Source organism: Haliotis cracherodii, unplaced genomic scaffold (assembly GCF_022045235.1).
Source record: "Haliotis cracherodii isolate W230 unplaced genomic scaffold, xgHalCrac1.p SCAF_14, whole genome shotgun sequence".
Lineage (NCBI taxonomy): Eukaryota > Metazoa > Mollusca > Gastropoda > Lepetellida > Haliotidae > Haliotis > Haliotis cracherodii.
Genome location: NW_027266269.1, coordinates 10,823,055 through 10,837,059, shown reverse-complemented (window position 1 = coordinate 10,837,059; position 14,005 = coordinate 10,823,055). Strand labels below are relative to the sequence as shown.

Sequence of the window (14,005 nt, the reverse complement as noted above, 5' to 3'; positions counted from 1 at the left end):
GTTGTGTCCTCATAAAAAGTAACTGTGTAATGTGTCTTCTCTGAGGTCCGCGCAATGCTAATTAGAAGAAGTGTCTTCTATTAGGTCCGCGCGGTCTGGATTCGCCGAACGACGGCCGTGTTTTGAATCAGTATCAAAAACAGTTGACAATATATGGAAGTCAGGTTGAGCGGCATCACAGAGGGGTAGAGACTATGACAACATGATCCCTTTTGTTGAAGTGACAGACACGAGGAGGGGGGTGGGTATCGCGCAGCATATTCCGACAAACTGCGACAATCTCGGCGGGCGAAATCCTAAGCTCATGCAACTGCGTCACGGCACGAGCTATGACGTAGCGCTCTCATCCGCGTGCTAGGGCGATGTTTCGTGACGAGCTCGTGGGGTTGGTCGGAACCAGAAGTAATAATTCTTGCAGGGGGGTCACCAGCACACCTCATGGCCAACACCGGTAGGCTATTCGCGACTCGTTGCATGTCCCGAACATTCTTCCTCGGCTTTTACGATTGCTATTTGTTGAAATTGTTTGTGAACGTGACGTCGATCGACGGCGCTGTTTCGTTCTCCGCAAACCAAACAAGTGTCTTTCCAGCCCCATTCACACTCTCAAGTTCTGTAACGGAGACAGTATCAAAACTCACCGCTTCACTTTTGTTTACAGATTCGCCAAGTCTCGGAAACATGTGACAGGGGTTTAAGGCCACGACTCTCATCTCAGTACTGTGGAAGTATTTTATTGACCAAATAAACACAACTGAAACCTCTTGACAGGCATAGGCTAAGAATTTATGTTAGAATTCCATTGATGTTTGTTTATTTTATTGAAAAAACTGATGACCTGACGTGTCATTGTAAATTAAAAACTTAAACACATAATGAAACGGAATTTGAAATTGATGAAACACGAAATATAGTTTGGACACTCTCTTTCTATTTAGGTTTGTATTGGTGATAAATATATAGGAGCCTAACAATAGGAATATCACAAATGTCAGCTTCCTCCTCTGAAAAAAGCACACACGCACGCAACCTGTAAGAGCGGGGATGGCTTCTGTCAGGGATGAGAGAGGTGGTTACTGTGACAAATCATTTAATGCAGAGGGGTAAAAACGACATAATCGGTATAAGAGAATGGCCATCATTGAGTGTATGCCTTATGATTTCTGCTTTTCATTATGAGATAGTGGAGGCTGGGTTTCCCTGAGGGTTGACGAGTGCTTATGATTAGGAATAAACAAGAATGGTTTATTTCCTTCTTAAACATGTCGCTTCTCACGACAAGTGCTTCTTTATCTTTCTGTCGTTTCTATATCATGTTTTATTACTTATAATTCCTCAAACTATGTTTAAGCTGTTTGTGTGTGTTTCGAATGTTTCTGCGTTAAGTCATTCGCTTGCTACTCCTTGTTAATACAATATGAACACAAACACAGTGACCACTTTAACCCGCAAACCTTGGTATGAACCATCTGGATTATTAAGATCTACATTTATTTCACAGGGTGAGTGAGTGAGTGAGTGGTGGTGAGGGTGAGTGTGAGTGAGTGAGTGAGTGAGTGAGTGGTTGTGTTGTTGAGTGGCTGTGTTGTTGAGTGGCTGTGCTGGTGAGTGAGTGAGTGGTTGTGTTGGTGAGTGAGTGAGTGAGTGGTTGTGTTGTTGAGTGGCTGAGTGGTTGAGTGAGTGAGTGAGTGGTTGCGTTGTTGAGTGGTTGAGTGAGTGAGTGAGTGAGGGTGTGAGTGAGTGGTTGTGTTGGTGAGTGGTTGTGTTGGTGAGTGAATGAGTGGTTGTGTGAGTGAGTGAGTGAGTGGTTGTGTTGGTAAGTGGTTGTGTTGGTGAGTGAGTGAGTGGTTGTGTTGTTGAGTGAGTGGGTGAGTGAGTGGTTGTGTTGGTGAGTGAGTGAGTGGTTGTGTTGTTGAGTGAGTGAGTGTGTGAGTGAGTGAGTGGTTGTGTTGGTGAGTGAGTGAGTGTGTGAGTGAGTGAGTGAGTGGTTGTGTGAGTGGTTGTGTTGGTGAGTGAGTGGTTGTGTTGGGGAGTGAGTGAGTGAGTGTGTGTGTGAGTGAGTGGTTGTGTGAGTGAGTGAGTGAGTGAGTGTGTGAGTGAGTGGTTGTGTGGTTGTGTTAGTGAGTGAGTGAGTGAGTGAGTGAGTGAGTGAGTGAGTGAGTGAGTCCGGGTTGGACTAGAATGATATGCTTACATTTGCCCACATTTTGTTCGAGAGGTATCCTAGGTATATCCTTGCAATGGGTATGATGGGTATTTTGATAAGGTCGCAATGTCGCGTTGTTGCATTGTCGCATTAATAAAAGTCAAAACTAGCATTTAAAGCGCGACAATGGGACATTATCAAAATGTCGCGTTGTCGTTGTCACATTGTCTCGTTGTCGTGCATATCAAAGCCCTTTTCACACATTTTAATAAAAGGTAAAAAATGTCACGTTGCCGCATTGAAGCGCTTCGGTTATTTCTGACACTGTATACTTGGTTTTGTAACTAACGCGACAATGTCCCTTCTACGATTCCATACAGTACTATCTACAACCAGATCAGACAAAACCTCTTCATTAATTTTGTTTCATGACTTCCGGAACTACATTCTTCTTTCGCTTTTATTTCATTCAGCTTCATTCATTCAACTTTTTGATAAACTGACAAAAAGAGTATAGTAATGACGATACATGTTTATGAATAATATCACTTTATTATTAATTAAATTAAAACTAAACTTCGTTACCAACACGGAAATGATACGTACTTTTTATTTGTACAAAACGTTTAAAAGAAATACGTTTCAAAACCACAGGTATGCGTGCTCACTACGACTTAAGGAAGGAAAGGCAACGCAGCAGGTTGACCAGTCAGTTTCCTACGTTTCCGTACAATACAAAAACTAGTTTCCTGACACATGCGCGCGCCGATACATGCGTTACAGTAAAGTACATTCAATACCAAAGACAATTGAATTGGAACAAAATCGGCAGATTACTGTTGTATCTCATAGATTTAGTCAAGGTGCTACAGATATTTTTTAGACAAATGTAAAACAGCCTATACATATAGATAATAAATAGTGAGTGAGTGAGTGAGTTTGGTTTTACGCCGCTTTTAGCAATATTCCAGCAATATCACGGCGGGGGACACCAGAAATGGGCTTCACATATTGTACCCATGTCGGGAATCGAACCCGGATCTTCGGCGTGACGAGCGAACGCTTTAACCACTAGGCTACCCGACCGCCCCAGATAATAAATAGAGATTAATAGACAAGTGTGTTTCTATATTGTAAACATCTTATATTATGCATATAAAATATATTATACCCTTATATCCTTATATGATATGCCTATATCCTTACGCGCTGTGTCATAAAAAATATATTATGTTTTGATACATTTTGCAGAGTTTTTTATGAATGTTTTCAGTCTAGTGTTGCTTAGATAACGTTGGTATTGTTTTGTTTACATTCGACTGAAAAGTGTATACTTGCTTTTGCCAGATAGTTAAGTATCACACCCCTAAATAAATAATAAAAATGCCAATGTTACAGTAGATACTATAAGACACAATGGCCTCAGGCCGTGTTTTAGCTACATAAATGGGGTGCACACATCTTACCCTTGTACCGGTGCTTTGAAATACGAGGCTACATTGTTACGTATGTTTGGTTAGCTGGTTGTGTTTTAACGCCGCACTCACCAGATATATGATGGGGGTCTATAAATTATTTCGAGTCTGGTCCAGACAATTCCGTGATTGATATCATGAGCATCGAATCACGCAAATGGGATACGATGACATGCATCAACCAAGTCAGCGAGCCTGACCACCCGATCCCGTTTGCCGCCTCTTACGACAATCGTGGGTTGATTTATTTTAATTCTAACCCGGATCTGAATTAAACAACAAACAAACAAAACATTTACTAAAAATGGGAGACGGGAAGGAATAGGCCACCATAGCCCCCACACATGTACTGTCACATCCACAAGGAAACACCGCGGTGTTTAGCTCGAAAGTCATCAGGATTAGCGTAGCGTGTGGTCATAGTGTTGATACACTGCGTCTCGTAGGCGGAGGTAGCCTCTCGTTTAGTTTAATCCTCCTCTTTCTCTTCATCTTCATTAAACAAAATAGAAGGTGTGTCGAATTTTTTTTTAATTCCGATTTCACCACCACTCCAAGTTTACAACTGTACTAAATGAAAACAATGATAAGTAGAGAGCATGTTTGCAAGAATATCTATCATGAATAGCATCGTTGGTGATCAGTGGTGGTTGCAGAAAAATGTTGCTTTTAGTTATATTACAGCAATATTAAGACATGGGACACCAGAAATGGGCTTCACACATTGCACCCGCATCGCGAAGCGAAACCGGGTCTTTGGCGTGACAGGGGGCACGGGCACCAACATCCCAACCCACACACCCCAACCCACACAACCACATCGCAACCCACACACCTACATCCCAACCCACACACCAACATCCCAACCCACACACCCACATCGCAACCCACACACCCACATCACAACCCACACCCCACACATCCACATCACAACCCACACCCCACACACCCACATCACAACCCACACACCCACATCACAACCCACATCCCACACACCCACATCACAACCCACACTCCACACACCCACATCACAACCCACACCCCACACACCCACATCACAACCCACACACCCACATCACAACCCACATCCCACACACCCACATCACAACCCACACCCCACACATCCACATCACAACCCACACCCCACACACCCACATCACAACCCACACTCCACACATCCACATCACAACCCACACCCCACACACCCACATCACAACCCACACATCCACATCACAACCCACGATCCACACATCCACATCACAACCCACACATCCACATCACAACCCACACCCCACACATCCACATCACAACCCACACACCCACATCACAACCCACACATCCACATCACAACCCACACCCCACACCCCACACATCCACATCACAACCCACACATCCACATCACAACCCACACTCCACATCACAACCCACACCCCACACACCCACATCACAACCCACACCCCACACACCCCACATCACAACCCACACCCCACACACCCACATCACAACCCACACCCCACACACCCACACACCCACATCACAACCCACATGCCACACACCCACATCACAACCCACATGCCACACACCCACATCACAACCCACGCTCCACACACCCACATCGCAACCCACACATCCACATCACAACCCACACCCCACACATCCACATCACAACCCACATGCCACACACCCACATCACAACCCACACACCCACATCACAACCCACACCCCACACACCCCACATCACAACCCACACCCCACACACCCCACATCACAACCCACACCCCACACACCCACACACCCACATCCAAACCCACATGCCACACACCCACATCACAACCCACATGCCACACACCCACATCACAACCCACACTCCACACACCCACATCGCAACCCACACTCCACACACCCACATCACAACCCACACTCCACACACCCACATCGCAACCCACACATCCACATCATAACCCACACTCCACACATCCACATCACAACCCACACTCCACACACCCACATCGCAACCCACACTCCCACATCACAACCCACACGCCACACACCCACATCACAACCCACACTCCACACACCCACATCACAACCCACACTCCACACACCCACATCACAACCCACACCCCACACATCCACATCGCAACCCACACCCCACACACCCACATCACATCTCAGACCCCACACATCCACACGCAGCACACCCACATCACAACCCACACTCCACACACCCCACACATCCACATCACATCCCACCCCACGCACCCATATCACAACCCACACACCCACATCCGACCCTACACCTCACATCCGACCCCACACCCAATTCCACATCAAAGTATCTTTATCCTTGCCGTTAGTTTGTTTTCCTTAAACAGACCAATCTTCAAATTTCGTCTCTATGTAATCATAAATAATATCGAAGTTCGTTTCAGTTAGTAATTATATTGTTTGCAAAAACAACCGTGTCCACAGTTGAATAGCGACGATATTACATAATTATATGCTTTGTCAGTGCCGTTATCGTGAAGATTACTGCGAGGAATGAAAAAAAAACATTTATAAAATATGATGATTGCGATTTCATTTGAGGTCCTGAAACTAGTATAATTCAATGTCGCGACTATTATTTTAAAATGACAGCGTTAGAGGAATACTTAATAATTCAATATTACTTACCTATCCTAGCAAATTGTAGCGCGAGTCATTTCAGCGCGATATCGCAATCAATACATTTGTAACAGTTGTGTCGACAATAGTATCGCGAGTACCTGTTTCACTGGCGCCTGTCGATACGCCAAGTTTGGGAATTTGGGAAAAACGCCGAAAATATGTGGGATGCATCAATTCCCATACGCCACTTTCTGTGAACGGGACGTAGTCGTGTTATATTCTCAGGATCAGTGCAGAAGGAAGCTACACTTTACCCAGCGCAGACAGCAGAGGACAATTTAATGCACGAGGAAGCTCAACATCAGCGAGAATTCTCCTTTCCCACGCGTAAGCTTATACTATCGTACGTACGACTAATAACAGTGGCGCGTCGTGCACCGGCCTGGAAATGAATGCGAGTATGTCCGGCGCTGACTCTGTTGAATTTAAAGCCATAATTTATGGCATTGACGAGCATGGGCACGAGTTGTTAAAGGAGAATTCCGAGGTTCAGATACCGATGTTCTTTCACCATGTGTCGGAGTTTAAACACTTCGTAATGGATTTCGTTGGAATAGATAGCATTGTGGAAGAGCTGGGATTTGTTCAATATGATGTTCTGTTATATCGTGTGAGCGACAATAACGAGCGGTTCGCTGTGAGGACCCAGCACCAGTATAGTATGCAGATGTTGAAACTGCGCGCCAACAGAAATGACACACTTGAGATCATCATCTGTAAGAAGATCATAGCTTGTGTCAAAGGTCGCCCAGGGTCAATTTTGATCGTTCCTATGGCATCGGGAGGTCAGTCGATGCGACGAGACCCGGATATTCAACACTCGGTGGTATTCCAGAAAGAAGACCAGATGGAAGAACGTAAGTGTGAGTGAGTGAGTGAGTTGGGTTTAACGCCGCTTCTAACAGTATTCCAGTTATATCACGGCGTGTCAGCTTAATGTTGGAGGAAAGCCCGAAGTGATGAAGGTCTCAGACGTTTACTACTTCGGTAAAACCCACGAGCACGGGTATGGTGTTGACAGACCTGGAAACATAATCAGGGCGAACCGGGATTCGAACATCATAGGTTTCTGGCGTGCCCAAGGGACGCAACTCTGCACAGCGCATTGCGGCGCCTTAGACGACTGGGACACCCGTGCCCCCCGGAAGAACGTAAGACACTTGTTGGTTTTAAAACAGAAAAAAACCTTTTGATTAGTGTTTTACTCATTATACAGCTTATACTCATTTAACTCGATACATTTATATCGTATAAGACTTATATTGACATTAATTTGGATTATACAAATAATCGGGGCGGTAGGGTAGCCTAGTGGTTAAAGCCTCCGCTCGTCACGCCGAAGACCCGGGTTCGATTCCCGACATAGGTACAATGTGTGAAGCCCATTTCTGATGTCCCCAACCGTGATATTGCTGGAATATTGCTTAAAGCGGCGTAAAAATCAAACTCACTCACTCACTATAAAAACAATGTGTTTCAAATATGTAAAAATTATGAAAAAAAAATATATGAAATTGCTTTCAGAGAAAACATAAGTCTAGGAGCATAGTCTGAAAAAAAATATTTCTGAGAAATATTTCACACTCGGTGGTCGGTGCCATATGGAATTGACACTAAGCTCATCCTTGACAAACCAGGAGATAATATATCCTTTAATTATCTGTTTTATTATTGGGCATATTCCATACAATAGCTTCGTATTGGGGCCTATTTAAATGATGCGACGCTGAGAATAGTTGTCCAATCAAAAATTATTGTTCCTTTGTGATTTGACGGCCTCCGAGGTCTAGTGGTAGAGCGTCCACCCGGAGAGCAGAAGGTCGGGTTTCGATCTCAGGCCGCGTCATACCAAAAGACGTTAAAAGATGGTACTTGTTGTTACCTTGTCTGGCGCTAGGCTTAAAGGGGCTAAAAGGACTGGTCGGCTCGGAGTCAGTATAATGTGGCTGAATGGGTAGTTGATGTCCAACCCCGACATAGTATCTCAGAAGGCTAGCACTATAACATTGGCATTTGTCCGGATTAGTACAAGCAGCCACACATGCACATACAAACGTTGATGTACGTCGCTCTATAAGTGCAATAATCTTGAACGCGACGTTAAACTGCATTTGAACCACCCATCTCCTTCGTGATTTAAACAAGCAGCGATATCACCAATACTCGTCTCACAGGGTTAAGACAGGTCTTCAGAAGTCCATGCTTGCCGTAAAAGGCGACTATGCTTGTCGTCAGAGGCGACTTACGGGATCAGGTGGTCAGGCACGCTGACATGGTTGATGCATGTCATCGTATCCCAACCGCTGCCATATAGCTGGAATTTTGCTGTGTGCGGCGTTAAACAACACCAAATAGGGCCAATTAATCCCTAATGTTATTGTGGCGTAAAATGCAACATAAGAGCATCTCTCACTCTTCTTGAGGGGCGATCGGGTAGCCTAGTGGTTAAAGTGTTCGCTGGTCACGCCGAAGACCCGGGTTCGATTCCCGACATGGGTACAATGTGTGAAGCCCATTTCTGGTGTCCCTCGCTGTGATATTGCTGGAATATAGTTAAAGACGGCGTAAAACGATACTCACTCACTCACTCTTCTTTCAGTGAGTGACTTTATTTTTACGCCGCGCTTAGCCAAACTCCAACTATACCACTTCGGGGGGCGCCAGAAATTGGTTCACACATTGCGGGGAATCGAACCCGGGACGACAGAACACTTAAACCACTCGGCTACCACACCGCCCCCATAGGCATTTAGATGAGAGATATAAATATGACGTGGAATGGTGAAGAAATCTACTTCTTTATTAAACACACAAAACGTTTCACACATGTTTCTTTCCTTCATTAGCTGTATGATGTTCAAACAAATTTACTAAAAACGTACTCATACATATTAAAAGCCTGTGAAGATCCGGGGTAGAACAGGTCTTAAGCATCCCATGCTTCCCGTAAAAGGCGACTGTGCTTGTCGTAAGAGGCGACTAACGGGATCTGGTGGTCAGGCTCGCTGGTTGATGCATGTCATCGTATCCCAAATGCGAAGATAGAGGCTCATGATGTCAACCACTGCATTGTCTGGTCCAGACTCAATTATTTACAGACCGCCGTTATATAGCTTGACTATTGCTGAGTGCAGCGTTAAACAATAAACAATCAAAACGAACTCATACATATTACCCGTGTCTGTTTCAGTAGCAATGCCATTCATGCATAATGACATTGGCATACCAGAACGGAGACGCAAGAAAAACCCACAGAAGGCGGAAGATGACGATCTATTCGATAAACTCAGACGAACCGATGTTGTCCACAGAAATGACCGACAACAGGCGACGTTTGACGAACTGGCAGCCATGTTGAAAGAACTTAACAACTCAGCGCCGGTCTCAGAGGGCAAGTTTCTGTGTGGCAACTGCGGCAAGGAGCGCTTGGTGTGTCCTAACCGGAACAATGTCGGAAGAGTCAAGTACTTCCGCCGGAAGCACTATGACACTTGCGTGGCTTCCGGTGGAAAAGGAAAGACCAGGGGCTCAAGGCAAAATCGGCCGCAGTTCAGCGTCTTGCCTTTTGATGGCGACGAATCTATTGAAGGAAGTCGAGATAGGCCTGAGTCTGTTGATGAGACAATGGGATCAGACGCTTCAAGGGAGATAACTCCAACAAAAGAACTGATTTATACCGCTCCAAATATTGTCAATTCCGATATCGTGTACGTGAAAAAGGAATGGGATTCTTAAGATACAAATGTTTGTCGATTAATAAGACGTGCAAACCAACTCAAAATGTATTATATTAACGAAACGGTAAGAAGGTATGATGCAGACAGACCAAGGTCAATGAGTGTATCTGTAGTTCGACGGGGGCAGGGGTGGCCCAGTCGTCTAAGGCGCTGCGATTCGCTGTGCAGAGTTGCGTCCCTTGGGCACGCCAGAAACCTATGATTGTGGGTTCGAATCCCGGTTCACCCCGATCATGTTTCTAGGTTTGTCAGCACCATACCCGTGCTCATGGGTTTCACCGAAGTGGTAAACGTCTGAGACCTGCTTCACTTTGGGCTTTCCTCCCACATTAAGCTGACACGCCGTTATATAACTGGAATACTGTTAAAAGCGGCCTTAAGCCCAACTCACTCTCACACTCACTCACTGTGTAGTTCGACAACGGTCAGTTCCTCACATATTGCTAAGGGACGCTACTCTGCTGTTCTGTAAGGCGGGTGCAGAATGAGTACAACATATGCATCCACGATTTGGGAAATAAAAGCGATTGTGGCATTGTCACAGTGGCTTCAAACTCAGATCTTTAACTCTTATAGGATGTGAAAAACTGACGACACGTCCTTAGAAGGTCACGTCATGTGTACCCTGGGTCACCCCCAATCGAAATGAGTGAGTGAGTGAGTTAATTTTTAAAGTCACATCGGCATTATTTCAGCCATATCGTGACTTGAGCAAGTTATGTATTTATATAATATATTAAGACCTGTCGTCGAAGGGCAGTACAACAACTAGCAATATATCACAGATTATAATTGTAAAACTAGTTTTAGAATAATAAAATAATCAGATTATAACAGACGATACAATATAAAAACGGGCTGTAGATCGCCAGCAGCCAACCAATCGAAATGGAGGAAGCGTGGTTTCTTGAAACAATCAGATGTCAGCTTTGTAAAACTACCTCATTACCCCACCATCTCAATTCGAAATTTCGTTTTTTAAAAAAAGAATGCCCTCATGGGACCCCGATATTCCCTCGAATGTTCATCCTTTTGGATGTAGAGGCCATATCGCTCAGATACACCATGGTGAAAACTATATTCACAACACTATGATAGCGCGGCATTAATTGTTTACATTTGGAACTGGCCGATTAACTTCGTTTTCGAGATAATGAAGGCAGTCATGCAGGTCCGAATGAATATCCGCCCGTGAATATCCCGGGTTAGAATAGATCTTCAGCAACCCATACTTGCCGTAAAAGGCGACTATATATGCTTGTAAGAGGCGACTAACGGGATCGGGTGGTCAGGCTCGCTGACTTGGTTGATGCATGTCTTCGTTTCCCAATTGCATGGACCGATACTCATGATACCAATCACGGGATTATCGTGTCCAGACTCGATTATTTACAGTCCGCCGTCATATAGTTGGAATATTGCTGAGAGCGGCTTTAAACAACAACATCTCCCTCGTCCGAGAATTTGGAAGCCTCGACGCTGAATGGCTGATTAGGAGATGTGGAGATGTCCTCACTTCTGCCGGCACAGAGGTATCCAATCGGATAAAGTTATAATTGGGGACACGGGTGATTCGCTGTGCAGAGTTGCGTCCCTTGTCAGCATCATACGCGTGCTCGTGGGTTTCACCGAAGTGGTAAACGTCTCAGACCTGCATCACTTCGGGCTTTCCTTCCACACTAAGCTGACACGCCGCGATATAACTGGAATACTGTTAAAAGCGGCGTTAAAGCTAACTCACTCACTCGCTCACTCACTAAGGATATGATTGTTATGAGATTGCCGTTACCTACATATTTTATTACAGATCACGGTCATCTGGTACTTCATGCATAATGTCACTCCAGTGTTATCTTGATTCGCCGGAGACTGCCTCCGTGGTCTAGTGGTAGAGCGTCCGCCCGGAGAGCGGAAGATCCGGGGTTCGATCCCCGACCGCGTCATACCAAAAGACTTTAAAAGATGGTACTCGGCATTTAGGGGCTAAAACAAGGACTGGTCTGCTCGGAGTCAGTATACTGTGTCTGCGTGGGGTATTCATGTTAAACTGCGGCATGGTATCTCCGTGAGCTAGCACTATAAATCGGCATCAGTCCGGACTAGTACAAGCAGCCACACACACACACACACGTACATGCACGTCGCTATATAAGTGCAATATTCTTGGACGCGGCGTTAAACCCCATCTCACCTCACCTCACCTAACCTTGATTCGCCGGTGTGTTTTATATAGAGGATTCGTCTTGAATCTGCCTTTGTTTCTTACAGAGCTTATGTTTGACAATATGTAATTGCTTTGATAAATAACGAAATGCTCATGTTTTGCCCACCTGACTAAAAAAGTCTATAAGCAGTTCCACACTGTCAAGCTTAAACTCGAGTTCACACATTGGTAGAACGGTGAAAAACTTTACGCTTCGAAAAACTCACTCACTCATTTATCTAAATATTTGCTCAACATGTTATGGTGTGCATGTAAATAAATTTGGTGATAAAGGTAGGGAATTAAAAACATACCTTGTCCTCTTGTCTTGAATATTTTTATTCCACGTTTGAATTTGGGTTGGTTGACAATCCTTGCTTCTGTATTGATACAACCGATTGATATTCATTGGCAACATTTCTTCAGTGAGTTGACTGGCTATCTCGTATACAGACCTATTGTACACGACCCCCTCCGTGGTCTAGTGGTAGAGTGTCCGCCCGGAGAGCGGAAGATCCGGGGTTCGATCCCCGACCGCGTCATATCAAAAGACGTTAAAAGATGGTACTTGTTGTTACCCTGTTTGGCGCTCGGCTTAAGGGGCTAAAACAAGGACTGGTCGGCTCGGAGGCAGTATACTGTGTCTGAGTGGGGTATTCATGTTAAACTGCGGCATGGTATCTCAGTGAGCTAGCACTATATATCGGCATCAGTCCGGACTAGTACAAGCAGCCACACAAACACACACACGTACATGCACGTCGCTACATAAGTGCAATAATCTTGGACGCGACGTTAAACCCAATTTCACCTCACCCACCTCACCTATTATAAGAAATAGTACAACTTTCAAGGTCCATGCTGTGATTGATCCGTGAATATCCGGGGTAGAACAGGTCTTCAGAAACCCATGCTTGTCGTAAAAGGCGACTACGCTTGTCGTAAGAGGCCAAAGCGACTAACGGGATCGGGTGGTCAGGCTCGCTGACTTGGTTGATGCATGTCACCGTATCGGAAATGCGTAGATCACTGCTCATGATGTCAATCACTGGATTGTCTGGTCCAAACTTAATTATTCACTGACCGCCGTCATAAAGCTGAAATATTGCTGAGTGCGGCGTTAAACAACAAACAAACAAAATTCATATTTTAACATAATCAAGACAATCGTAGATCTACGATCGCTTTGTGGAACCGGGTTCTGGGTCACTATTCGACTATCGCGGTGAAGTATTTGCTTTCGTAGGGTTCAAACTGCTACGAGACCCAGGAAGTCTCTTAACATCTTCAGTGTAAGGCCATCGAGTTAACAGAAGAGAGGGGACATTTTAAAGGCGCTTCAGATTATTTTATTGAATGCTGTCAATGCCAAATGTACATTCAACTTATTATGTTTGTGTGAGGGGGCACGGGTGGCCCAGCCGTCTAAGGCGCCGCGATTCCCTGTGCAGAGTTGCGTCCCTTGGGTACGCCAGAAACCTATGATTGTGGGTTCGAATCCCGGTTCGCCCCGATCATGGTTCCAGGTTTGTCAGCACCATACCCGTGCTTGTGGGTTTCACCGAAGTGGTAAACGTCTGAGACCTGCATCAGTTCGGGCTTTCCTCCTACATCAAGCTGACACGTCGCGATATAACTGGAATACTGTTAAAACCAGCGATAAACCCAACTCACTCACTCACTCAATGTAACTGGCAGACCTGTGCATCATAGCACGTAGTGCAATGATCCAAGTCATATCTGTGAACGCTATATGAGTGAGTGAGAGAGTGAC

General features: G+C 45.1%; 1 protein-coding gene across 1 annotated transcript; it reads left to right on the top strand.

The window, feature by feature from the left end:
• Positions 1-6,403: 6,403 nt before the first annotated feature.
• On the top strand, positions 6,404-10,105 carry LOC139460535 (uncharacterized). Its single transcript, XM_071242002.1, has 2 exons — positions 6,404-7,148; positions 9,482-10,105. Exons 1-2 carry the CDS (start codon positions 6,680-6,682, stop codon positions 10,024-10,026), a joined length of 1,014 nt encoding a protein of 337 aa, XP_071098103.1. The 5' UTR covers positions 6,404-6,679; the 3' UTR covers positions 10,027-10,105.
• The last annotated feature ends 3,900 nt before the right edge of the window (positions 10,106-14,005 follow it).